Source organism: Leopardus geoffroyi, chromosome A1, assembly GCF_018350155.1.
Source record: "Leopardus geoffroyi isolate Oge1 chromosome A1, O.geoffroyi_Oge1_pat1.0, whole genome shotgun sequence".
Lineage (NCBI taxonomy): Eukaryota > Metazoa > Chordata > Mammalia > Carnivora > Felidae > Leopardus > Leopardus geoffroyi.
The window spans coordinates 104,917,560-104,944,641 of NC_059326.1; the positions used below are offsets into that span (position 1 = coordinate 104,917,560).

At 40.0% G+C, this 27,082-nt stretch overlaps 1 protein-coding gene and 1 long non-coding RNA gene across 5 annotated transcripts in view; one reads left to right on the forward strand and one right to left on the reverse strand.

Moving 5' to 3' along the window:
• Positions 1–13,990, forward strand: part of PRRC1 (proline rich coiled-coil 1) — a 36,915-nt gene extending 22,925 nt beyond the window's left edge. For all 4 annotated transcript variants that reach the window (XM_045487546.1, XM_045487552.1, XM_045487537.1 and 1 more), the window contains exons 8-9: positions 4,581–4,683; positions 10,874–13,990. In XM_045487546.1, the coding sequence (XP_045343502.1) occupies positions 4,581–4,683; positions 10,874–11,083 (313 nt within the window). In that variant the 3' untranslated portion in view covers positions 11,084–13,990. The remainder of the gene's footprint in view (positions 1–4,580; positions 4,684–10,873) is intronic.
• Positions 6,506–27,082, reverse strand: part of LOC123603123 — a 67,610-nt gene continuing 47,033 nt past the window's right edge. The window contains exons 5-7 of the long non-coding RNA XR_006714750.1: positions 7,694–7,863; positions 7,419–7,594; positions 6,506–6,712 (exon numbers count right to left, since the gene is read on the reverse strand). This is a non-coding gene — a long non-coding RNA (uncharacterized LOC123603123). The remainder of the gene's footprint in view (positions 6,713–7,418; positions 7,595–7,693; positions 7,864–27,082) is intronic.

Genomic DNA, 27,082 nt, shown 5'->3' on the forward strand with positions numbered 1-27,082 from the left:
GGATGGTATGGACATTTTAACAATTGTAATTCTTCCAGTCCAGGAGCATGGAATATCTTTCTATATATTTTGAGTTTTCAGGTTTTTTTTTTTGGCTGTGTTACAGTTTTCAGAGTAGAGATCTTTCACCTTCTTGGTTGTTAAGTGATCCTAGAGAACATTCCATGTGCTCTTGGAAAGAGTATGTTTTCATCTGGTTTTGGAAGGAATGTTCTATGTAGATCGGTTAAGCCCATGTGGTGTGATGTGTTGTTGAAAGCCACCATTTCCTTACTCATTTTCTGTCTGGGTGATCTATCCATTGATACAAATGGGGTGGGAAAGTTCTTTACTGTTACTGTTTTACTGTCAATTTCTTCTTTGTATCTGCTAATTTTGCCTTATATATCTTCCATTATTGGGTTCATCTATATTTGCCATTGTTATAATCTCTTGTTGGATTGATCCCTTTATTATTATGTAATGCCCTTCTTTGTCTCTCATTACCGTCTGTTTTAAAGTCTGTCTGGTGTAAGTATTGTTCCCCCAGTTTTTTTTTGGTTTCTTTCATGTCCATTTGCGTGGAATATTTTTTTATTTAAAAAAGACATACAGACTTAAAAGTCTATATGTGTCTTTAGGTATGACGTGAGTCTCCTTTAGGCCACATATATATGCATCTTGTTTTTTTATGTAGTCACCCTATGTCTTTTGATTGGAGCATTTAGACATTTTATTGTTTTGTAGTTGTGTCGTTCTTTCATTATGACCGATGACTTTCTGTTGTGTTATACGTAGCCTAATTTTTTTTATCTATTAGAGGTTTTGGGTTTGTAGTTACCATAAGGTTTCTATATAACACCTTACTTATATAGCAGTCTGTTAATGGTCTCTTAATTTACACCAATCAAAAACTCCATTTTTACTCATCCCTCCACCCTTTCTGTATGTTATATTTTACATCTTACCGTGAATCCCTTAATTAATGTAAATATGGTTTTACTACTTTTGCCTTTTAACCTTTGCAGTAGTTGTATAAGTGATTGATCTACTCCCTTTGCTGTGTTTGCTTTTACCCGTAAATTTTTTTCCTTTATAGTGTTATCTCTGTGGCCTTTGCTTCTTAGAAAAGTCTGTGACATTTCTTACAAGCCTGGGTTAGTGGTAATGAACTACTTATCTGTTTTAGTGGTGACTGTTACCCTTGCCAGGTAGAACAGTCATGACTGTAGGCTTTTTTTTTTTTCCTCCACTGTGATTATAATGCCACTTCCTTCTTTTCTGCAAAGTTTGTGTGGAGAAATCCGAGAGCTTTATGAGGTTTCCCTTGTATATAACTGGTTGTTTACCTCTTGATGTCTTCAGGATTTTCTGTCTTATTTTTTGACCTTTTATTTATGTTTTTTATGTGGACCTCCTTGGGTTCATCTTACTTTGGGCTGTGATTCTTTGACCTGGATATTTATTTCTTTCCCCAGGTCAGGGAAGGTTTTGCTCCTTTCTCTCTCTTCTGGGACCCCTACCGTGCTAGTGTTAGTATGCTTAATATTATTCCAGAGATGACTTTTACGTATCTTCATTTTTTTTTCTTTCTTCTTTTCAGCCTCTTTGCTTTATGATACCCTCTCTTCCAGATCACAGATCTGTTCTTCTTTCTAGTCTGACATTTCAGTTATTGTATTTAACTCTGATTAGTTCTTTTTTATGTTTTGAGTTTATGCACTCCAGTCCAGTGAGCGTTTTTGTGACCATTACTTTGAACTCTTTATCTGTTAGATTGTGTAGCTCTAAGTTTTTTCTTGTTTGAAGCATAGGAATTTGTGATTTAGGCAAAAACACCTACCTTTCTCAGTCTTGAAGGCGTGGCTTGTGTTTGGAGTCTTGGGAGGTCCCAGGGCATACCATGCTGGCATCACCTTCACAAGATGGCTTGAGCTGGTGTGTATGTCCTAGGGGCCAGGGCTCACTGAGGTGGCATGCCAGCTTGTCTGCATTGTCACAGGTCCTGAGCACCTCCCACCCCAGAGAAAAGTCTAACAATTTCCCCACTGCTTGGGAGATGCTGTGGACTTAATGAATGAGCTTCCTTCACTTCTAGTCAAGTTGCTGAATTAAGGTTAGGTGGTACTTAGGTCCAACTGAAAGTCTTCACCTCACTCTGAAAGCTTTTCACCATCCAGAGCGTTACTCCATTTTGCCCTCCTGGCTTTTACAGCTGTTTCATTTGGTTACATATAGGATTTACATACCTCATCCACCTTTTCATTGGGAGCATTGGTCTGCCATAAACTGCCCCATTGTAGCTAGCTGTGGCATTTTTCCTACCAATTACCTTTTAACCAGTACAGTGGCGTTTAGGAAGATTAGGGATAGAAAAACAGTTGACTCGTGAAAAGCATAGATTGGAACTGCACAGATCCACTTACACAGCTTTTCTCTGATAGAATGCAGTACTATAAATGCCTTTTTTTCTTCCTAATGATTTTTTAAGTGTTTAGTTTTGACAGAGAGAGCACAAGCAGGGGAGGGGCATATAGAGAGGGCGACAGAGGATCGGAATATGAGGCTTGTGCTGACAGCGCAGAGCCCTGTATGAGGCTCAGACTTGTGCACTGTGATGTCATGACCTGAGCCGAAGTCAGACACGTAACTGAGCCACCCCAGTGCCCCTCTTCTTAACGATTTTCTTACTTTTTTCTAGCTCACTTTATTGCAAGAATATGGTAGATGATACCTATAAAACATGCAAAGCATGTTTTAATAGACTGTTATTGGTAAGGCTTTTGGTCAACAGTAGGCTTTTATATGTGTTTGGAGAGTCAGAAGTTAGATTTTTGACTGCACTAGGGGGTCATGGCAACCCAAATGTCCACATTGTTCAAGGGGATACTGTAGTATTAGCAAATCTGTTGGTTTCTAGTGTGGATTAAAGAGGAGGGGACGGAAAGGCTGTGATAGCAAAGTGCAGACGAGCCGAGAGGGAGAACATACAGAGCAAATAGCAAACCTAGGATCAAACCACTTGACAGGTCCTGCTTTCTGTCTGCTGTGGTCCTGGTCCTGTAGGAAATAAATGCCGGGAAGATAAAGTCAAAAACACGGTTACAATTAAGAAGATACCCATCCAGGAAGAGCCAGTCAGTCGAAAAAATGTGTTGACGCCTAATAACCAAGAGTAGAGCCAGTACAGACATACTTCTCTGATGAATTTTATATCAGTTCATGTTATGTGAGGAAAACCAACATGGTCTGTACCATGCCTGGACAAAAGCCCGTGTAAGCATGGACTTATTCAGAGATTAACCTGTCAAGTTCAGAAATCTTAGGTTTTGTGTTAAATGTATTAAAATGTCTTTTTTGTGTGTGAATTGACTGGTGGTGGTAGGTGGTCTGTAAAATAGAGTGGCGGTTCCCACATTCTGTTTTGAGATTTTTGCTGGTAAAAGGTACTCAGGTATCTTGGAATCACAATTCTTGAGCTCTTTTTTAGTCAAAATGGCAGCCACATGAGATTGGTTACTTTAGCAGCTACCTGGAGAGGGATCCTCGGTGATTGTCCATGAATGTGGGGTGGGGAGTGCCCTTGGAGTTCTTGAAGGATAGTATTTGGGAGAGGAGGAGGACCCAAAGTTTCCCTGGCCAATAGCACTCTTGAAAGAAATGCAGGAGGTTTCCAAAGGCGTGATCTTGGTTGCAGTTTTAGCCACATCCCTGTTGACATGCTCAAGAGCCTGATGGAATTTTAGGTAACAAAGAGGACCTTGTAGTTCTTCTAATGCGTCTTCACCAGCATCACCAAGGGACTTTTACCTTCAGTGAGTCTCATTTTCAGCAAGTGCTTGCCTAACAGTCACTACAGTTATACACAAGTTACTGATGAGTATGCCAAATAAATAGTGTGATTTAATCTTGTTATTTTGAAACCAGATTTTAGGATATGAATACTAAGAATGTAATGTCTGATCATTTTAATCCTCAGCCAAACTTATTCTATATTTTACTTTGCTGTTTCTTTAAATATGTAAATAGAAGTTACCTAATTCATTTTCTCTTCCATCACACTTTATTAGATCTACATATTTTTAAAAATAGTGAACTTTTTTTGCTGTATATATCCTCTTGTTATTCAGGCTTATGATTTCATGGCATCTGGTGGTTGCATAATTCTAGTTATCTAAAATGCTGGTAGTGTTACAGATGACTTCAGGCAATTATAAAATGTATTTTTATAATTTATGAGTAACTTTAAATAGGAGAAAGTTTTCTTGAAGTGTTTTTAAAGACTGATTATCAAAAATGAGAAGATTTATTTCCTCTGAATGAGCTTAATTTGCTATAAACTTTGCAAATCAGCTACGTATTAACGACGGAGATGGTAATGTAAAATTTCTCTTATTTTACCAAGTGTCCTCCCTCCTCTTGGAATTAAGCTAATAGGTAATTTTATATATTATTCTTATGGATTGTTTTCTTGAAAATTGATTAGAAAAACATTTCCTATTTGAACGATAATAGTTTTGGGGTTAGTTTTTTCTATTCACTGTAACTTTGTTTTTTTTTATGGCACATCAACAACTTAATCCTCATCCATCCCGTTGTAGGTGGTTTGACATTGGCTGTTTGATAGTTGAAGATCCTGCCCATGGCATTCACCTTGAAACGTTTACCCAGGCCACACCAGTGCCTTTGGAATTTGTACAACAGGTTGGTTTTCTCCTTTTTCATTATACTCCACAGAAACTTGAAATACTGTTTTAACAATTAAAGCTTTTGTAGATTTTTCACTGGATATACATTTTTGATTTTGCTTCTTAATTCTTTCCCCTTTCAGCTTTTTCTCTTTGCTTTCCAATTTCTTTCAGGTTGAGTACCTTCCTCGTTTTCCAGCTGTCTTTGAAAAGATAATACTTGGCAACCTTAATCATTAATTTCCTCTTTTGTTTTTATGATTGTGCTGTGCTACTAACAACAGAGAAACGATTTACCAGTTCTGGTTTTATATCCACTTTTCGTTATATACCATTTTGGTTCCCTTAATTATTCCTATCTTTTGTCGTGATCTTCCTTTTTAGTTCATCTTTTCTAACAAGTTCCTGGAACTCAGGAAACCCACTTTTTCTCCATTATGGATTTATTATAAAAGGATCTAACTCCAGAATGACTAGATGGAAGAACTGCATGGGGCAGGGGGACAGAGGTTCCATGCTGGCTGGACCCTCCACTTTTCCAGATTTGTCATGTCGACTCAGAAGCTCTCCCAACCCCATCGTTGTGGGTTTTTATGGCGAGTATGTTATGGAGGCATGTTACCAAGCCCGTAGGTTCGGGCTTTCAACCTGATTAACAAAAGATATCTTTGTGGTTCTCAGTCCTTAAGAAATTACAAGGATGGTAGGAGCACTGCGCCAAAAACTGGGGTCCAAGATCCAATATGTATTTCTTACTATAAACCACAGTATTACATGTCCACCGCCGGGTCTTCAAACACAAATTCCTTATAGCAAAACCACCACGAAGGTTTAAGACAACTTGCACATTACTAGAATCCCATTCAGTAATAATTAACTATCTAGTCTGTCATCACGTCCTGTCAAAATGTCCGCAGGGAGAGGCCACTCAGGTTTGCAGTCTTCTGTCAGCTTCCTAAACCGGGTGTGGTGGCCTTACCCTTCCAGGCCTGCTGTATAATGGAGCTCAGAGCCAGTGTTAGCTCTTGCCCTGGCCTTTTGAGGTGTTAGCATAACGTTTGGTTTCCCTCATTGTATTATAACCCATTAATTCGTTCCTTTACCCATAGCTACTGTTTACCCTGTTTTCCTTTTCATACTCAAACTTTTTCCCTTGTGTCTGCTGGCATGCTTTGGAGGCGGCCGTAGTAGTCTAGCAAGTACATCCCCACTCAGTCCACTTGTATTCAGACAAGGTGAGGTTACAGAGGTACAGAGATCTTGCAGGTTTGCTTCCAGACCTGAGATAAAGCTGGTGTCACAGTAACGCATCTGAAATGTGTTTCTTGGTTTCTCAGTGCAGACGATGGCTATGTTTACACTCTATTGTTAAACGTACAATAGCATTATATTTATTTTTTCCCATGTTGATAAAATAGTATTTATTCTCTCAGAAAGCTCTCGTAAAACTGGCAAGTTTAATTTTCTACCTAGTGATTTTTTTTCTGGAATTATTCCTCCCATTGCTTCCGGTCTTATTTGCCTCTATCTCAAATTAGCATTATATTTAAAAAAACAACATGACGTTTATACCTCAATCAAAAAATGCTTGATGCCCAAATGAATTTTTTTAGCAGTCATGTAAGTTGTAATTATCGATCACAGATCACTAGCAAATAATGAAAAAGTTGGAAACATTGCGAGAATTACATATTTTGGAGACAGAGTGACAAACGCTGTTGGAAAAGTGGCACCAATACACTTGCTTACTGTTGCCACACACCTTCCATTTGTAAAAAGTGCAGTACCAGCAACGCACGGTAAAGCGAGATGCAACAAAATGACGCCTCCCTATGGTGGGCTGTCTCCACCACTGGTACGTGTAGCCACACTCCCTGTCACCCAGTTTTGCCACAGAGAGTGCGGGCACATCCTGCCCCGTAGGCCCTTAGGAACTGTGTAATGTCAAGTTTGAAACCATACCTAGAGTTTCTTGATTAGGAGTCATCCCTGTTTCCACATCTGTGTTTGCAACATCGAACAGGGGAATAAAAAGTTGAAGTGATCTAAGGAAGAAAGAACCAGTCACTCTACCAGGGTCACCCTCCCTTGGCCAGAATTGCAGCATGAGACCATCATCCTCGTCTGCCCCCTGCCCCACGTCCACAGGAAAAGAGAGCTTTTCATCTCTTTCATCCTACTCCCGCTCAGTGCCACACTCATGTGAGCCGGCACCTAAATGCCTACACCTGCAGCTTTTCAGACAACCTGTGTTTCTGTTGCCCATTTCTGTTCTGGACCAAACTTGTTCTCGAAGGAATGGATATCTCTGTCCATCGTGTCCATTGCTGGACACAGGCTGTCAGGTGTGTTCCTTGCTCTGGAGAAATGCTCAGCCATCCAAATTGGTACAGTATCTTCTATTCAGGTTCTGTTAGGGTGTCTGAACATTTGCACCTACCCCTTAGTAAGGAAAGCTCCATCCGAAGTCAACGTCTGTTCCTGCCAAGGCCCATCTGTAGCCCCCAGAGCTGTCACCATCAGTCTCCTTTGTCATCTGTGTTTATGGTCTTCCCAGCAGGGAACGTGCTGCATAACCATTTGCATGCTTTCTGTATCCGGTTGGGAGACAGTTCATACTGGCATTTTTTTTGTCTCAGAGAATGCAAGAGGACTCTGTCTAGGTTCAGCCTACCTCTGTATTTATCCACTCATTTTGTAGACCCAGGTAGCCATCTAAAGCAGGGGTATCTGTTTGTCCATTCCACTCACCTTCCAAACCTGGAAGAAGTTCTGATGGGATCCTGTCCTGCTTCATTGCACCCCTCAGATTCATTTCCACAGGGCTTGCCCCACATGGGCAACCTTATAATAGGTAACATATCCAGTGTGCCTTCCTGCCCGACCATATGGTCAGACCATTGGCCACTGCCCTGAGTCAGTAAAAACTGAAACAGGAAAAAGAAAAAAAAAAAACACTGGTAAAACCCCCAATCATGCTGAGAAAATAGTGTGCGTTTTAGCTCATGGAGCTGATTCATTTTTACCTTCTTCTGTCCAAGTGATGGCCTTCCAGATAGACTGTCCCCTCACCTGTGGAACTGCCATCCACGGACCAAGCAGCTAACTCTTTGCTCTTCAGTTGAGAGTTGTTCATAGGGCACGGTCTACATGGCAGTTGGTTCTCACAGCTTTTCCCATGGCTCCAAAGTGAGTCCTAGAGGAAAAGAGGGGCCCTGGTCATGACTGTCTCCCTAGGTATCATGATCCTGTATGTAAACCATTTCCATATTAGGAACTTTTCCTGGGCACTGCCGTCCTATTAAGGGATTCTGCGATATCATCCTAGACGTTATGCGTATTTCACATTTCAAAATCATTTTATGTCCTTCAGTGAACGGGGTAGCTTTAACTAATAGTCTGGTAGCAAGGTAGTAAATGCCCCTGAGATGGAAACATGCTACTCCGGAGTCCCAGGAAATGTCGCTGGATGGCACTCAGATTTCTGCCATAAGCCTCAGTCTAAGCTCCACATCGGACTGTGGCACAGAGAGTTTGTCACTGCCAGCTCACAGCTTCTGCCTCACACAGTGTGGGCTCAGCCAGTCCTACTGGTTACTGTATAGCATGGCCAATAAATGATACTTGAAGGGTGAATTTACAGCCCTTCACTAGGCTGGGGAAGCTTTCCACAGTGATTACAGTGTCCATGCCCAAAATGCAATCAGATAAAAAAAAAAAACAACAACACTTCACATAAAGCCTGTTCAAACCTAACGGTTTCCTTACACATTGGTACTTCGATCTGTACTTTCATCCCCCTAACGCTAGACTCTATTTGGAGCTCATCCACAGGATATGGTTTTACAATAATAGGCAGGGCACCTATTCCCCAAACAGACATGACCACCATTTGCACATAAAATCCAAGCCAAGGAGACACCTTCACATAAAACTTGCTGAAACAATTCAGCTTCCGTTACCCAATCAACCCTTCCATTTTCACTTTCTAATTGTAGCTCTCATCACGGCTTCACCAGTAGGCCTGGTAGTGCAGCTCGAGGGACTTGAAACCTCTTTTCTCCACTCTTGGCCATTGTCTCTGCTTGTGTGCACAGGTCTTTGTGTTTCCAGCAAGAGGGACAAGGGATAGGTCTTCCCTCTCTGTTGACCACCTTCTTAGTGACCAGAGGTCGGAGTGGTTCGTTGTGTTGTCCGTGCATAACTTGTACCTTGGAGAGGGTGGCCTTGAGGCTAGTGGCATAAGCGAAGTCAGACAAGTTGAGTTGGGCCCAGCATCAAGGCTGGACTCACCATTTTCTTTTAGAGTGTAGCTGTGGTAGAGAACCACCACCAAGGGACTATTGTGCCTTTTTGTTAATAGTTTGCATTTCTTTGGGTTTCCAAGAAATCAGCTTCCCAGGAGTTGGATCCATCTCTAATTTTCACTGGTAACTTGACCTTTTAGTAACCGAGTACATCCCAGATGCTGTTCCATGCAAGTGGTGGCCGCCCCGCAACCAGACCGTCTTCCTCCCTCATTTTTCATCTTTGTTCTTGGCAAGCTACGTGTTTCCATGAGCCACGGCTGTGCAAGCCAGCTACCCCTTCTGACACCTACTAACTAGGTCTCCTACCCATTTCTAGTGTGTGGGAGGGGTTTTTCCACACCACCCAGCAATTCTAGGATACCAGCTGGTATCATACATTGCAGCTCCACTCTGACACTGTCTTCCTGGAGATAGTGTCAGATCCTATAGGGTAAGGACTCCGTCCTACAAGACAGCCCCTCCCCAACCTCACACACCAGGGCCAAGTCCAGGTTATCACCTCTGCTTCTGGTCCCACTGCCGCACGTTGGTTCTCATAACGCCTTCCTTCTCAGGAAGCCTGGTGACTCACTAGATGGCTTGCCTGTTACGAAAGGATTAAAGTCAGAAACAGCCAGATGGATGAGAGGCAGAGGACAAGGTACTGGGAGAGGGTGCAGCGCTTCCATGCCCTCTCCCAGCCCGCCCCTCTCCCTCAATCTCCACATGTTCGCCAGTCTGGAAGCTCTCCCAGCCCCATCCTTCTGGGTTTTTATGGAGTTCATTCGATAGGCATCATTGGTACATTTGGCCCGTGGTTACTTGGTCACCTTGCAGCCTGCCTCCCTCCCGAGTTGGGAGGGGATGGGATGACCAAGCACAGTTGACCCGTGAACACCATGGGTTTGAACTGCATAGGTCACTTACACGCAGACTTTCTACAGTACAGTACTTATTTTCTCTATGATTTTCTTAACATTTTTTTCTGTAGCTTACCTTATTGTAAGCATATGGTATATATATAACGTACAAAGTGGGTCTTAATTGACTCTGTTATTACAAAGGCTTCTGCTCAACAGTAGGCTATTTAGTAGTGAAGTTTTTGGGAAATCACAAGTTATATGTGGGTTTTCAACTATACCAGGTGGTCACTGTCCCTAACCCCTGCATTGTTCAGTGGTCACGTGTAAGTATATTTTTTATTGTAAGTCCCGGTATCACCGATACTTTAGCCTAGCCACGATAGGTTTATGCCAGAAACGGCCTGATGGTTCAAGCAACAGCTCATCAACTCACACAGTTCAAAACCTATTGAAGAAGAAAAAAGTATTTCTACAGAACTGACATGTATTTGCTACAAATAACCACAGCGAAAACTTGTTAGCAAATCGGGATGAGAAGGGTATGTGTGTACTGACAAAGCAAAAATCAGACCTGCTGATAAAATGTTAGAACCTCAGACATGTCCCAGACTAGACACTTTATAAGTGAAACGTGTAAACGAAAATTTCACGTGGTGGAAAGGTTCCGAAGAGCACACTGATGAGCGAGGGACTGTGGAAAAGGACGGGAAGGTGCGCTCTCTCACCACTCAGCTTGTTAACCTGGAACAACACACTGACTGGCACTGAGACCTCAACCCTGGGACACTGAGCTCTGTTAGAGGGAGTCGTTCGATCAGGGCTGACATGACGTGAGCAAGAGAATGAGCTTACTGTGGACAGTAAACACAGGAGGTGTGTGCAGCATTGTTCTAGGTTCTTCTGTAGCCTGGTCACTTCCTGTAGCTGCTCGCATAGCTTCTCCGGGTTTGTCCTCATCTGTAGTAAAAGTAATCTGAGAGACTTTGGAAGGTCAGAGCTAGGTCCAATCGTTTTTAAAATGTATTATAAATTGATAAATTTCCTTTTTCCATAGGCTCAAAGTCTCACCCCCCAAGACTACCATCTGAGGTGGTCAGGCCTTTTGGTGACGGTGGGTGAAGTTCTGGAAAAGAGCTTAGTAAATGTCACCCGGACTGACTGGCACAGGACGTTCACCGGCATGTCTCGGCGACAGATGATCTACAGTGCGGCGAAAGCCCTTGCCGGCATGTATAGACAGCGCCTGCCCCCCAGGACCGTGTGAGGGAACGCTCTCCCCGGGCACGGAGACTCCTTTGCTTGGGGCCTGGCGGTGTTTAGACCTTGTACCTCCCCTAAGTGGACAGCTTCAGTGAACGCAGCCGTCTTGATAGTTTGCCTGTGCGCTGCGGTTGTTCTTTTTAGAAAGGCACGGGGTCATTCCAGTAGATGAAAAGAAACAGATCCTTTCTTTGATCGTGTCATTTCGTGTACCACAGTTCTTAAAAAAGAAAATCTATAAATATTTTTATAAGATACTTTGATATACCAAATTTATAAGGTGCAAATTCATGTGCCTACTACATTTAACTTAATGATATGTACTTGATTTTTTTCGTTAACAAGACCTAACTCATTAAAGAACGTGTCATTGTTTCTTCTATTTCAAGGTTAATCTCTTCCTTCTTAGTTTTTGATGCTTCTTGTGTGTGCAGGTGATCTCAGGTCAGACACTGAGCCACGTGCTCATAGTTGACCCTCAGACACCTTCTTGCAGGGAGATGGTTTGCATTTCTGTGCATATTTTTTACATGGGCCAAAATAATGAAATTGATAATTTTGTTGGTGTTATCATGTACACACATACATAGTCTAAAAAAGGAAAGATTTTTTTCAAAGTAAGTTTTGGCATTTCACAGATTTATACTCTCACACGTTGGCGTGATGGGTTTTGTTTGCCGTGGCTGTGGGACAACTAAGCGGCACATGATTCAAGTGTATTTTACATCAGAAACATTTGGGTTATTTTCATATAATACTATTCAGTATTTCCAAGTAAACTCTGATGTTGGCCATTATTTCTCTTTCCACTCGTGTTTTCTCAGCCGTTGTAGAGAAATTGTTTAGAGGAATTGCTTTGTTATTTATGGGATTGTACGCCTCTTATTTTAATTAAGGTTACTTAATATTTAGTTTGCCTTAAACACTGCTTTTCTAACCTGGTGCCATTCTGCCTTTACTCTTTATGGAAGTTTTCAGTGAAACTATTTAATACTCATTCTGGTTTATCTACTTCATTGTGTTTGTATTTAGTGAAAGCTTCTTTTTCCCCCAAATAATATATTTTACCGTTTTTGAATTTCTATAAATCAAAATTTAAATAGTTTTGTCTTATACTTTTGGACTCTATATATGCAAGTTCATATAACTTTTTTGAAGACAGTTTCTTACCTAATTTAATTTTTATTTACTCGTCTATACAAGTCTTTAGATGGACCAGAATTAGCACAATCTTATAAAGGGTATCAAAGCTCTTACCCTGCACTGTCATTACATGTACCGGTTTCTTTGTATTGAGTACTTAATTGATCCGTGCTATTTTTTACCTGAGGATGAGAAGCATTAATTTCACAACTGTGGTTTGGTGAAATTCAGACTTGTTTGTCATTAAAAGTAATGAGAGAGAGAAAAGACTTGTAACCAGCTGCTGTGGCATAATAGGGATCGAATGCTTTTCTCTCCTCTTTTATTGCTATTTGTGGAACAGTCTATCTATGTTTCCTCCATCTTGTTAATAAAAAAGAGCTTTTCTCTACCATGTACTTTTCTCCTTTATTTTTAAAATTTATTTTTAAAAAGGTACTCTTAGCTAACAGTATTTTATTGCGGCATTGGCCTGAGGAGAAAACACAGTTAGGGATGAAGGGTGCCCCTACCATATTTCTGCCGCTTTCCCTCCTGTTATAGCGAATTTTATAGATCCTAAGGAATGTCTGTTTTATTTTAGCAAGTTGCAAATATTTTATGTTTTTAAGGACACAACAACGGACCTCCCTCAGATGACAGTTTTCCCACATTTCTCCAGTTATTCACTTCTTCTGCCACTTGGGTGAAGGAAGCCAAGTGGTCTCCCCGCTCCTGCCAATTTGCTGAGCCTTCCGTTCTCTGGATCCGGGAAAGGCACATGTGATCTGGTTCCGGCCCTGGATTCCTTTCTCGGCCATTGAAAGGCATCTGAGCGTGACTGCCTGCACACATGCTGTATTCCCAACCTCAGGCTTGTTTTTTCATTGTTAGCTTTCTTTGTTGTACTCGGGGCGAGAAGAGTAACGCGTGATCTTGTTCACGCCCTGGCAGTGGCAGGCAGGCAGGGTTTCCTTGTGCTGGCATAAGATAACTCAGGTCATCCGTCAGCCCAGGGGTCTTTGCTTTTTTTGTCCCTCAAGCTTCTCAGGAAAACCAGACTTTAACACGGCTCTTTACTTCTGGCCACAATACGTTTTTCTTCTGAAGTGGTCAAGTAATTACTTAACTGAATTCTCTCAGCTTGCACACTTTTAATTAAGTAGTGTCAAAGACAACAGGAAAAATGCAGAAAGAGTCATGTACCCTCAGTTGACAGAAGGTTCTCAGATGGTTCAGTTCAAGACCCTCCTCTTAATAAGCTTGTCACGTAACCCCGGACCCAGAGCTTTGCCACGGACTCGTGCAGTTGGAAAGCTTCAGGTAGTCTTTGTAGTTTTCCCCTCCTGGTCTCTTTACTACTTCATTCTCTGTTCGTTTTTATCTCAAGGATTAATGAGGTAGAAAATTGAGATGACTGAATATACAGCCAAATGGTAGTGCAATTCTAAGTTTAAGGAAAGTATTATATGCATGTATTCAGAAATTATGCAAATTCGTAATATACTCAGGGTCAGCTAAATTACTTTAATATGTTGTTGAATTTACTTTGTTCCTCAACTACAAAAAACCCGAAACCGGTATATGTGTTCTCTGAAGCTAAATTGGTATTTTGTGACCCAAGAGATGTTGGGTTATGTATAAATTATTTAAAAACTTGGATTTTTTTACTCCCAGAATATGATGTTCATTCTTCAGATACTATGCAGGATGACATATTGGATAAAAACAATTTTGTAAGTATGTAAATATGTCATAAATAAATAATACCTCAATTTATTGCCCTAAAGTGTATAGTGATTTTTTTTAAATGCTAAGTCATATTAACGTTGTATTAGGAGGACCTACATTCCTTCGTCTAAACTAGCTACTGGCTGTCAAGAATTCTTACACGGTAGCAACTTAAAACACATCTTCCCAGTTCAATGGTAGCATTCAGATGTACTAGAAATGCTGATTTCAAGTTCAGAGAACTCAGAATATTAAGGGGAGAGGATATAGAGGAGATAGAGTCAATGGGCAAGAAGTTAATGGCCTGCATTCCTGAGATCTCTTGACTAGGGGGTTAATTTACCCTTAACCTCCACAAACACCTTCTTTAAAAACACAACACAACAAAACAACCTTGTTATATGCTATTCTGAGCCTGTGATCTCAGGGCGGAGAGTTTTGTTTTGGTAGGCAAGGGTGTACTTTACAAAAGACAACAAAATGTTCATGTGGGTGTTCTGTTTGTTTGCCAAAGCAAAACAATATTGTTTGCAGAAGACTAGAAAAACACCCATTTGGAACCTAGGAAAGGTCCTGTTAAATTTATAATCTGTTTCAGAATTAACTGGAGGAGAAGTTTGGGCAAGAGAAGCAAAATTGACCAAAGACCAATATCAAGGTGTAAAAACTTACACATGAAGGATATCTTTGAAATTCTCCTTAATGTGAACGCGTGTGAAGGAATTTAAAGCTGAGAGAAAACCAGGAACTGACAGTTAGGTGATAAACGCATACTGCTGGTTAGGTAGTGCAGTAGAAACGTATTTTTATAGGTGATGGAAGTGAAACGGAATCAGCTGTTCCATCAGTATCATCCCAGCAAGTGAGTTACAGAGAAGGGAGTCATATGGAGGGTGTTACCAAACCCTTCTCTTCCAAAGCATCCTGTTTATTTGCTTCACTAAGTGGGCACACAGCTAATCTTGTAAATGTTTGTCGAATTCAACTTCATACCTTGAGACTCTGCCCTGGTGTACTTTTAGTTTTACAATATTATGCTTAAGAAATCCTCTTTATACTCCATATTTTTTCCTTTTAGTTTCAAGTGCTACTTGGGGCTTCCCAAAGGGTATGAGAATATATCTGTGATAACTGAATATTCTCCCAAATGTAACAATCCAGAAACTAGGCTCACATTTGAGTATCATTTTTAGGATTAGAGCCAGAAATGTTCTTACTGTCTAGTCTTCAGGCAAGGTACTGACCACATACTTTTCAAAATGTATTTTAATATTTTGAGTCCTCCTGCTCCAAGGGCCACACTTTGAGAACCACTGCTGTGATACCATTCCTGACTCATTCTTAATGTCCTAAGTTATTTTAGAGGGTGAGGTCACCAAGATAGCAGCATAGGTCGTTCCTGACTTCCCCGTTCCTCTCAGAACAGCAATTAACAACTATTCATGGAACAGATACCACTGAGAGGATCAGAACAAGGTAGCGAGGTTGATGTACCCCTCCGCCATAGAGACTAGGACCGACCACGTGGGAAGGGCAGGAGGAGCAGCGACGTAGGGGACTCTGTTGCCACACTACCAGGCCAGCACAGCACCACACCGAGAAAGCCTTCCTAAGCCTCTGGTCCCTCCGTGGGGCACAGAACCCAGGCTGGACATCCAGCTCCCCCAATATTATGGGTTACTTCTTGGGAACTCCTACTCTAGTCTTGAATCCTAGGTACTGTGGGCGAATCTGCAGGACTTGAGCACAGTGAATTTGATGATGACGGAAAAGTAAGCAGGGGCTTCCAACAATCAGCACTGGCACCTTGGCCAGCCCATTTCCTCTCTGCAGCCCCCAAGCAGTGGTCCCAACAAGTGGTTTTGCTCATCTGCAGCACCAAGGATGTGGCACAGTCTGATGAGGGAACTCAGCAGGGAGCAGGTCAACCTGCTTTCAGTCCTATAAATCAACGGCCTCACCAGCCCTGGATCCTGGTCTGCACCCACCCAGGCAGTGGAACTGAATCAGAGCCCAGCCCTCTGCTGAGTGTGACTCTCATTAGCCCCATCTGACCCAGAAAGGCTAGCAGAACCCCCTGGAAGCTGCATAGCCTGGCAGTGCTCGTGCAAGGTGTATGGTAGGCAGAGCTGATCATCCACAAAATGAAGTCAGTGCCAGGTGACCCAGTCAGAGGAGCTAATTCATACCCCCACTCACCATTAAGTAAAAACTCCCACCACCACCACCAAGCCAGAAATCCTGGCTCAACCACCTGCAAAGCTAAGTAGCCTATCAATTCTTGAGCAGAGAATGTGGAAGGCAGAGCTGACAGTCTGCGGAGCAAGGCTAGTAACCCTGGTCAGGTAGGGAAATTGAGGCAGAGAATGGTTTAAGACAAGACTATAAATAAAGAGCCTTACCACCCACCTTGGAGCTGGTTCTCCCAATGTGCTCTGACAGAGAAACTAATTCATAGCCTCACTCAATGCTGAATAAAGCCTCAGCCTGCCTTCCCAGAGAAGTTAGCCAGAGCACATGTTGTCCATCCAATAGCTCACGACTTTACCCATTTATAAAGAACAAAACCAGTGGCCTTGTTTGGCCAGGAAATACATTGTGTACTCTTGCGTGATTCAGGTGCCCAATCAATGAACCATGCATGTCCTGGGTTCTGCCCCACTGCCCTGCCAGGGCACGGAAGCTAATTCCCCATGCTGCTTAGTATCCTGTCCCAACCATCTAGTATGCCTGACCAGAGAATCCTACCACTTCACTTGGGCAAGGAATCCAACCAGGAGTTCAGTCCAACCATTCTCAAAGCCACACCCCACCTCCCAACCCAGACCAGAGCTTGGGCAGTGGCCTCAACCCACAATAGATCCTGAAAGCAAACCTCACCAGCCCAAGGATGCGCATAGCAGATACTTCCTACCATATTGAGCTTCCTGGGGAAAAACTGTCTATGCCTATCGAATCTGTAAAGTAGAGCAGAGGAACTGCTTATTTAAATGTGCAAATACCAACATCAAGAATTCAGGATCATTAAAAATAAGAGAGCAAGAAGCACCAAAGAAAACATAAAACTCCAGTAACTGACCCTAAAGAAATGGAGAGCTCTCAAATATCAGACTAAAATTCAGAATAATCCTTTAAAAAATGTTTAGTAAGAATACAGATACCTCAATGAAATTTGAAAACAAGGCATACACAAACTGAAAAGTTCCACTAATAAAGAGCAATCATCAACAACAAAAACCCAAGTAGAATTCCTAGGGCTGAAAAGTATAATGACTGAAGTGAAGAACTCAATAAAGAGCTTCAAAAACAGATTTGATCATACAGAAGAAATCATTAGTGACTTAAAAGACAGAACAGGTGAAATTATGCAGAGAGGGAAAATTAAAAAAAAAAAAAAAAACAACGAATGAAAGAAGCCTACTACCAACAGGACACCATCAGAAGAAACAATATTCACTCCTTGGGAATTACAGAAGGAGAAGAAAAACAGTAAGTAACAAAGTAGATTTAAATAAAAAATGGCTGAAAACTTCCCAAAACCTGACCCCAAGGACCCAAAACAGGTTGAGTTCGAAAGGGGCTGCAAAGAGACACATTATCATTAAACTGTGAAACGTCAAAGGTAAGTAATTTTGAAGCTAGCAAGAAAAAAGAGCAGAGTTACATGCAAGGGAGCTCCCAAAAGACTATTGATCTCTCAGCAGAAATGTCCCAGGCCAGGAGAGAATGGGATGATATATTCAAAATATTGAAAGAGAAAACTCAACCAAGAATTCCACACCCGGCCAAGCTGCTGGTCGTCAGCAATAGAGAGGTGAAAACTTTACCAATCAATAAAAGCTGAGGGAGTTCATCACCACTACACCTGCCCTACCAGAAGTGTTAATGGGAGTTCTTTGAGTGGAAATAAAAAGAATCCAATTAACATCAGAAAAATGTAAGAAGATAGCATAAAACTCACAGGTAATGGTAAATACATAATCAAAGTTAGATTCTGTAACATGGAAGGGTGGTAGATAATGCACTTATACTTCAAGTTTTAAAACATAGTAAAAATAACCATATCTGTACTATCCTGTTACTAAAAACCAAATATTTAAAGATATACAAACTATAATATCAGTAAACAAAAATGGGGGTGGGGAAAGCATGAAGTTTAAGAATGCTATCCAAGTTAAGTTTTCAGTTTAAGATAGGGTGTTACAATTTTCAGATATTTTATGTGAGCCTCATGGTACCTTTAAAGGAAAAATCTAGGGGCGCCTGGGTGGCTCAGTCGGTTGGGCGTCCGACTTCGGCTCAGGTCACGATCTCACCCTCAGTGAGTTCGAGCCCCGCGTCGGTCTCTGGGCTGATGGCTCAGAGCCTGGAGCCTGCTTCTGATTCTGTGTCTCCCTCTCTCTCTGCCCCTCCCCCGTTCATGCTCTGTCTCTTTCTGTCTCAAAATTAAATAAACGTTAAAAAAATTTTTTTTTAATTAAAAAAAAATAAAGGAAAAACCTAAAGAATTTTTCAAAGGATTTACAGTTCAAAGGATATCTGTACCAAAAGATATCAAAACACAAAATGAGAGGATATGAAACAATGAACAACGGATCTGCAAAACACCCAGAAAACAAACGACAAAATGGCAATAGTAAGTCCTTACCTATCAATAATTACTTTAAACCTAAATGGGTTAAGTTCTCCAAAACACAAAGAATGGCTCTGTGGGGAAAAATAAATAAATAAATAACCAACAAGATCCAATGATATGTTGTCTACAAGAGACTCACTATAGCCTTAAAAAGGACACAGACTGAGAATAAAGGGATGAGAAAAGATATTCCAAGCAAATGGTAACCAAAAACAAGCAAATAAAAAGGCAGGGAAGCTCTACTTTTATCAGACAAAATAGACTTTAAGAATGACTACAATAATAAGAGACAAAGGACATTATATAATGATAAATGGATCAATCCACTGAGAAGATGTAACACATGTAAATATTTATGCACTCGATATCAGAACCCCTAAATAAATGAAGGAAAAATGAATAGCTTAAAGACAAATCAACAGTAATACAATAATTGGGGCTTTTCTACCAACGTTTCAACACTGGACAGATCATCCAGCCAGAGAATAAAGAAGGAAACAGCAGAAAGGGGAAATTAAAGGGGAAAATAAAAATTATCTTCAGACAATGAAAATGGAAACACAACATGCAAAAGCTTACGGAATGCAGCCAAAGCAGTTCTAAGAGGGAATTCATAGCAATAACGCCTACACTAAGAAACAAAGATCTCAAATAAACAATGTAACTTCTTCAGACATTTCATTTGGTAATTCTTGTAGAAACAAACCTACTTGGAAAATTTTCTAGGCTTAGAAAATATAAGGAATGAAAGACACTTGCCATTACTGATTGTAAATCAGAAAGGTGATACTAAATTTAGTGTTGGCTTTTTCATATATGCCCACATGTGTAAAGTAGAATCCAAGATTAAGAATTAAGAGGATACAATAGAAAACAATATGGGAGAGAATATGAAGAATAGGTTAGAGGCGAAAATTAAGTCTATTAATTTTTGTATAAATTGAAGCTATAAAATAAAAACCTTTATGAGGAAGTTTTGGGGTAAGGGGGTAAAAGTGGCATTTGAAAAAACCAAGAACAATACTCTTCCAAAACAATAAAGCATAATCCTAATGGGTTTGGGGGAAAAGAGAAGAATTTTTAAAAATCTGCTGACCTCTTTAGATTAAATGGCAATTTTGCCATTCCATACATATAACTCAACAACTGTGTGTTCTTCAAAACATTTTGTTAAAATCCAAGAAAAAAATTTTTGGATTCTTTTGAGTCTCACCAACCCAGAAACTACAAGATGCCATCTCTATCTAAAAACAAGAGAAAGTAATGCTCCCAAGCTTATTGTACAAGGCTAGCATTACTCTGATACCCAAATCAGACACACTACAAAAGAAATTATCGGCCAGTATCCCTTATGACTACAGATACAAAAATCCTCAGCAAAACATCAGCAAACCAAATTCAGTAACACATTAAAAGGATCATACACCATGAATAAGTTGGATTTATTCCAGGCATGCAAGGATGGTTCACTATCTATAAATCAACATGATACACCACATTAACAAAATGAAGGACATTTTATGATCATCCCAATAAATACAGAAAAAGGATTTTACAAAATGTAACATCCACTTTTGATAAAACCTCTCAATATCATGGGTATGGAGGGAACATATCACCACTTACTGAAGTCCATATGTGATAAGCCTATAGCTAACATCATCTCAATGATAAAAAGCTGACAGCTTTCCTTTTAAGACCAGAATTAGGAATACCTACTCTTGCCACTTTTGTTCAGTGTATTATTGAAAGTTCTAGTCACAGCAACCAGATAAGAAACCAAGGCTTCCAAGTTAAAAAGGAAGAAGCAAAACCATCACCACTTACAGATGACATGATACTATACATAGAAAACCCTCAAGCCACCATCCAAAAACTACTGGCAGAAATGAGTCCAGTAAAGTTTCAAGGTACCAAATTAACATGTAGAAATATGTTGCATTTCTATACACGTGAACTGTGTGTCAACAATCAACAAGTTATTAAGAAAACAATTCCATTTATAACTGCATCAAAAAGAAACAAAACAAAACAAAACGTAGGAGGAAGCTTAAAGATCTGTACTCTGAAACTATAACACATTGATGAGAGACACTGAGGATGACACAAAACAAAGTGAAAGATCTATCATACTCACAGATTGGAAGAATATTGTTTAAATGTCCAAACCACCCAAAACAATCTACAGATTCAATACAATCCCTGTCACAATATCCATGGCATTTTCAAAAACAGAACTATAATAAACAATTCTAAAATGTATATAGAACCACAAATGACTCCAAAGGGCCAAAGCAGTCTTCAGGAAGAAAAACACAGTAGGGGCTATCCTGTTCCTGGATTTCAAACTATACTACGAAGTTACAGTTCAAAACAGTATGGTAGTGGCACAAAAATAGATACACAGATCAGTCGAACAGAATAGACAGGCCAGAAATAAAACCACAGTTATACAGTCAATTCATCTACAGCAAGTAGGCAAAAATCTCCAAAGAGGTAGAGACCATCTCATCAAAAAATGGTGCTGGGAAAACTGGACAGCTTATATGCAAAGAATAATAGAGTAGTACTTTCTTACCTCATACGCAAAAATAAACTCAGAATGGATGAAGGACTTAAATATAAGAACTGAAACTGTAAAACTCACAGGAAAAAAAAAAAAACATAGGCAGTAAGCTCTTTGACACTGGTCTTTGCAATATTTTGGGAGGCCTATTTCGTTAAGCGAGGACATCAAAAGCAAAAACAAACAAATGGGACATGAAATTAAAAAGCTTTCTGCACAGCAGAGGAAACCATCAACAAAACAAGAAGGCCACACAACGAAAGGGAGAAGATAACCACAAATGATGAAACTGGTAAGGGTTTAACATCCAAATATAGAAAGAACTCCTACAACTCCATAGCAAAAGAACAATTACAAAATGGGCAAAGACCTGAATAGATATTTTCCCAAAGGATACAAACCTATCATGAAAAGATACTCAACATCACTCACCGTCAAGGAAATGCAAATCAAAACCCCAATAAGTTATCATCTTACACCAGTCAGAATGACTATGATCAAAAAGACAAGAAGTAAGTGTTGCTGAGGATGTGAAAAAAGGGAACCCTCACGCTCTATTATTGGTGGTAATGTAAATGGGTGCAGCCCCTCGGGAAAACATGGAGATTTTTAAACATATTAAAAATACAAATACTAGGGTGCCTGGGTGGCTCAGTCGGTCCAACTCTCAATTTCAGCTCAGGTCATGATCTCACAGTTTGTGGGTTTGAGCCCCTCAATCGGGCTCTGCACTGACAGCACGGAGTCTGCTTGGGATTCTCTCTCCCTCTCTCTCTCTCTCTCTCTCTCGTTCTCTCTCTACTCCTCCCCACTCACACGTTCTCTCAAAATAAAAACATTAAAAAAAATACAAATATTATACAACACATCAATTCCACTTCTAGGTATTTACCTGAAGAAAATGAAAACACTAATTTAAAAAGACATGCACTCCTTTGTTCATGACAGCATTATTTATGATAGCGAAGATACATAAGTGACCTAATATCCATGTCAACTAATAAAGAAGATGTGATATATATATATATACACACACACACACACACACACACACACACACACACACATATACACACACATACATATATACATGTACATACATATACACACACACATATATACAATGGAGTATTTCTCAGACTTAAAAAAGAAAGAAATCTTGCCATTTGTAACAACATGGATGAATTAGACTTATTGTGGCGACTATTTTTAATGTATACAAATACTGAATCACCAGAAACGATACACCAGAAACTGATACTACATTGTATATCAGTTATTCTCTAATAATACCATTCACATGTTTACATACTTGATTTTTCTACAAAAATAGTTTCTGTAACTATGGCAATATTTATCTGAAAAAGGCAGCCTCTGACAGTCAACTATTAATTGGAGTAACCAGTGTGTCATTATGAGCCAATAGTGAAACAAATCTGGCAAGTTATATTTAATATTCAAATAATGAACAGACGGGTCAGATAGGAAAAATTACAACTATGAAGAAATGCAAATGTACATAAAGGATACACCTCAAAACAGAAAGTCCACAAGGCACAAACACAAATATTAGAAAGATGCTTCAAATATCAACTACTATTGGAGAAAGGTTTTATGAAAGCAATACAGAATCTAAGTGAACACACCTCCCTATAAATTAACAGAACTTTAAATAATTGATCTGACATCCTCATCAATGTTAAGTGCTACAATACTAATTTCTTCAGGTTTTTCTGAAAAAAATCTATAGGATTTGTGTACTTAACTGGTACAAAAACTTTTTCTCAACTGTACAAAGTGGAAATCACTTCTGCAGCCTTTAAAAAGAAGAAAATTAAGGGGTGCCTGGGTGGCTCGGTCAGTTGAGTGTCCAACTTCGGCTCGGGTCATGATCTCACAGTTTGTGGGTTCGAGCCCCATGTCAGGCTCTGGGCTGACAGCTCAGAGCCTGAAACCCGCTTCGGAATGTGTGTGTGTCTCTCTCTGTCCCTCTCTGCTCTGTCTCTCAAAAACAAATAAATGTTAAGTAAATTAAAAAAAAAAAAAGAAAGAAAATTAAGAATTTCTTCACTTTAAGACAAAAAAAGCAGAGTATCTGTTTATTTTGCCACACCATGTCGACATATACAGAGGGAAAAGCACAGAAATAACAAATGAATTGGTGAATTACCATAAGGTGGACACACTCACACGACCACCGCTATGATCAACAAATAAGCGAGCCTCTCAAATCACCCCGTAGACCTCCTTGAAATCAGTCCTCTACCTCCTCCCCAAAGGTGACCAACCCTTATCCCGTGCTCCAACACCAATAAGGCTTTTGCCTGTCGTTGGGCTTTAAATACTTCTGTGGCGTCTCTTCTTCAACACCGTGTCTGTGTCAATCATTTGTGATACTGGTACAGCATTATTTGTCCGCTTGTCTTTCTGTGTAGTGCTCTGTTGTCTGCATATACTGTAAGTTATGCATTTTTTTCTTCTGTTACTGGACAGGTGGGCCTGTCTCCACTGTTGGGTTTTTGGATTTTTTTTTTTTTTTTTTAACTATAATGGGTAATGCAGCTGTGGACAGACATCTGGTACAGTTATTGTGATGCACATGTAGAGCAATGCTGCTAGAAATATACAGAAGAGTGGAAGTTTTGGGTCATAATATCCGCATATGCTTAACTCCAGTAGGTTTTGTCACAATGTGGTCTGAGTGATCAAACCACTTTGCGCTCCCACCATTAGTACGTATTTCTTCTGCTTTCCTACAGTTAATAATTCCGTATCCTTGCCAACTCTTGCTACAATTCATTAAAATGTTTCCTTTTATTAGGGTTTCAATTTACTTTTCTCTGAATCTGAGGGGCACCTGGGTGGCTCAGTCAGCTAAGTTACCCGTTCTTGATTTCTGTTCAGGTCACCATCTCCGGGTCGTGAGATCGAGTCCCCACGTTGAATTCCACACTGGACGTGGACGCTACTTGGGGCTCTCTCTCTCTCACTCTCCCCCTCTCTCTGCCCTGTTCACACTCTCTAAAAAATAAGTGAAAATAAATATTAATAAGTTAAAAAAATAAACTTAAGGGGCATTTAGCTGACTCATTGGGTAGAACGTGTGACTCTCAATCTCACGGTCATGAGTTCAATCCCCACATGGGGTATGAAGCCTACTTAAGTAAATTTTAAAAAATGAATTTGAGGGGCGCCTGGGTGGCTCAGTCAGTTGAGCGTCCGACTTCGGCTCAGGTCATGATCTCACAGTTCGTGGGTTTGAGCCCCGCGTTGGGCTCTGTGCTGACAGCTCAGAGCCTGGAGCCTGTTTCAGATTCTGCGGCTCCCTCTCTCTGACCCTCCCCTGTTCAGACTCTGTCTCTGTCTCAAGAATAAATAAGCATTAGAAAAAATTTAAAAAACAAATGAATATGAGCCACTTTTCATATATTTGCTATTTTGTTATCTTCCTTTATGAAGTACTAAGTCTCCTATTTTCCCATTAAGTTTTTTCTATTTTTCAAATGATTTTTAGAAACTCTTTATATACTCTGAGTAATACATGTTACAGATACCGCACACTTGTCTTTCCACTCCCTCTGTGGTATGCGTCACTGAACAAAAGTTTAGATTATAACACAGAGGGCTATTTCTCTCTTCCTTTATGGTTAGTGCCATTTGTGTCCTATTAAAAAAAAAAAAAGGAAAATCTTTACCCCAAGTTCTTGAAGACATTCTACATTGACTTACACATTCTTCACTGTTGTTGCTTTTGTATTTGAGATTGACAGACCTTCTGGAACCATTTTATATGTGTATACAGGGCATGACATAAAGGTTACAAGTTTTTCCCCTCAATAGAAATACACAGTTTTGCTGATACCATTTGTGTAAAAGACCATCCTTAGATTTACTGACCTTACGGCACTTTAACTGGATTAAAGTCCTTCTACCATATAGGCCTCTCTTTCCTTAAAAAGAGAAATTCTGTGTATTATTTTTTTTAATGTTTCTTTTTGAGAGAGAGACAAAACACAAGCAGGGGAGGGGCAGAGAAAGAGGGAGACACAGAACCTGAAGAAGGCTCCAGGCTTCGAGCTGTCAGAACAAAGTTTGGGGCTTGAACCCACGAACTGTGAGATCAGGACCTCAGCCAAAGTCAGATGCCTTAACCAAATAAGCCACCCAGGCACCCCTTTACATATGTTAAATCTCAGTATACATTATTGGTTTTGTTTATAAAATCAACATTCCTTTATATTTACCTATGATTTACTCTTATTGCTCTTTATTCCTTTTTGTGTTTCTGAACTTTCTTCTGGGATTATTTTCTTTTTTACCCTGAAGAAACTGCTTTCTACAAGTCCTTTATTGTGCATCTTCTGGGGAAATTCTTTTTTAAAAAATTTATTCCATAATTTTTTTCATAATTTTTGAAGGATGCTTTCCCTGGTTATAGAATTCCAGTTTCACATATGTTTTTCCTTCAACACTTTTAAGGATAACATACTTATATCCTCTGGCTTCTATTGTTTCTATTTGTAAGCCAGTTTTCAGTCTTACTGTTGTTTCTTTGAAGACAGGTGATACAGGCTTTTACTCGAACTGCCTTCAAGATTTTCTCTTTGCCTCTGGATTTCAGCAGATGTACCATGATGTGCTGAGAATCCGTTGCTTCCAAATTCTGTAGACCTCTATTCTGGGACTATAGCTACACATACAATAGACATTTTCACTGTGTCCCTGATCTCTGTTCTCTATTCTGTCCTTTTCACTCTGAACTTCAGTCTGGTCATTTTCTTCCAATTAGCATTCAGTTTACTAATTCCTTCCTCTCTTGTGCCTACTCTGCTCTACCCTCATCTACTGAGTTCTTGATACTCTCTTCTTCAGCACTACAATTTCTATTTTTCTATTTTTGATAATTTCCATTTTTGGATAAAATTCTCCATTTTTTCTTTTAGTTCCTTCAAAATATTAATTTTGGTTATTTTAAAGATCCCATCTGGTAGCGTTATCTTCTGAACCTCCTGTGGGTCAGTTTCTATTACTGATTCTTTTCTCTTAGTTTCTGGTAAAAACCTGTCTTCTTGTAACAGCTGCTCATTTTTGATTGAGGGCTAAACACTGTGTATGAGAACTGCCATGGTAATTTGAGACTCTGTATTTTCCTTCAGAGAGGATCTAGTTTTGCTTTTGCCAAGGAACCAGGTTAGCAGCATATCAACTTAACCCACTAAGACATTAAAATAATTTAAGGTGCTTTTAATCCTTCTGAGGAGTGGAATGCTCTATTTTTGGTTCAGTCTTACTCCTGGAATGTACCTGAAACCCGTGGCAGGTCTCACACTCCGTTTCTCTCTCCCTAGTCCTGTGAATCTGACAAAAGCTGTGTTCCATTTCTTACCTCAGCCACTGCTTTCATATTTCACAATATTCCCAGTGATTAAATTGGTGCCAGGCTTATGCCTCTTTCTACATACATGGAAAATTTGTTCTCCCTTCACTCCTGGACGTTGGTTCCACAAGTTTTCACTTCTTTCGCAGCTTCCTGATTTCAACTAAATGTTTTTTTTGTGTTTTTGTTTTTTTTTATACGATATGTTGTCTGGCTTTTCATTTGCTCTTTCTGGGAGGGTTGTATCTAAAAATCTCGGTTGCTGTTGCTAAAAGTAAAACTCACCTTGTCATTTAAGTAAAAGCTATTGTGTCTCTAAGTGTATGGTCAGGGAAATGCAAAGATTTATCATTTAATAGAATTTTCGAATCCAAAGTCCTTTGCAGAAAACCATTCAATTCCAAGCAAGTTCATTTGAAATATATCAGAACAAGTAGAACTATAGAGGAGTCTATTGGAGTATTCAAATTACACCTCCACACACCCTGCACATCAGTGAGGTTATTGCATGTCAGAGGGGTAGGAGATATCTAGATTATCACGGTTTGTGGTGGTGGCTTTTGCTCAGAAG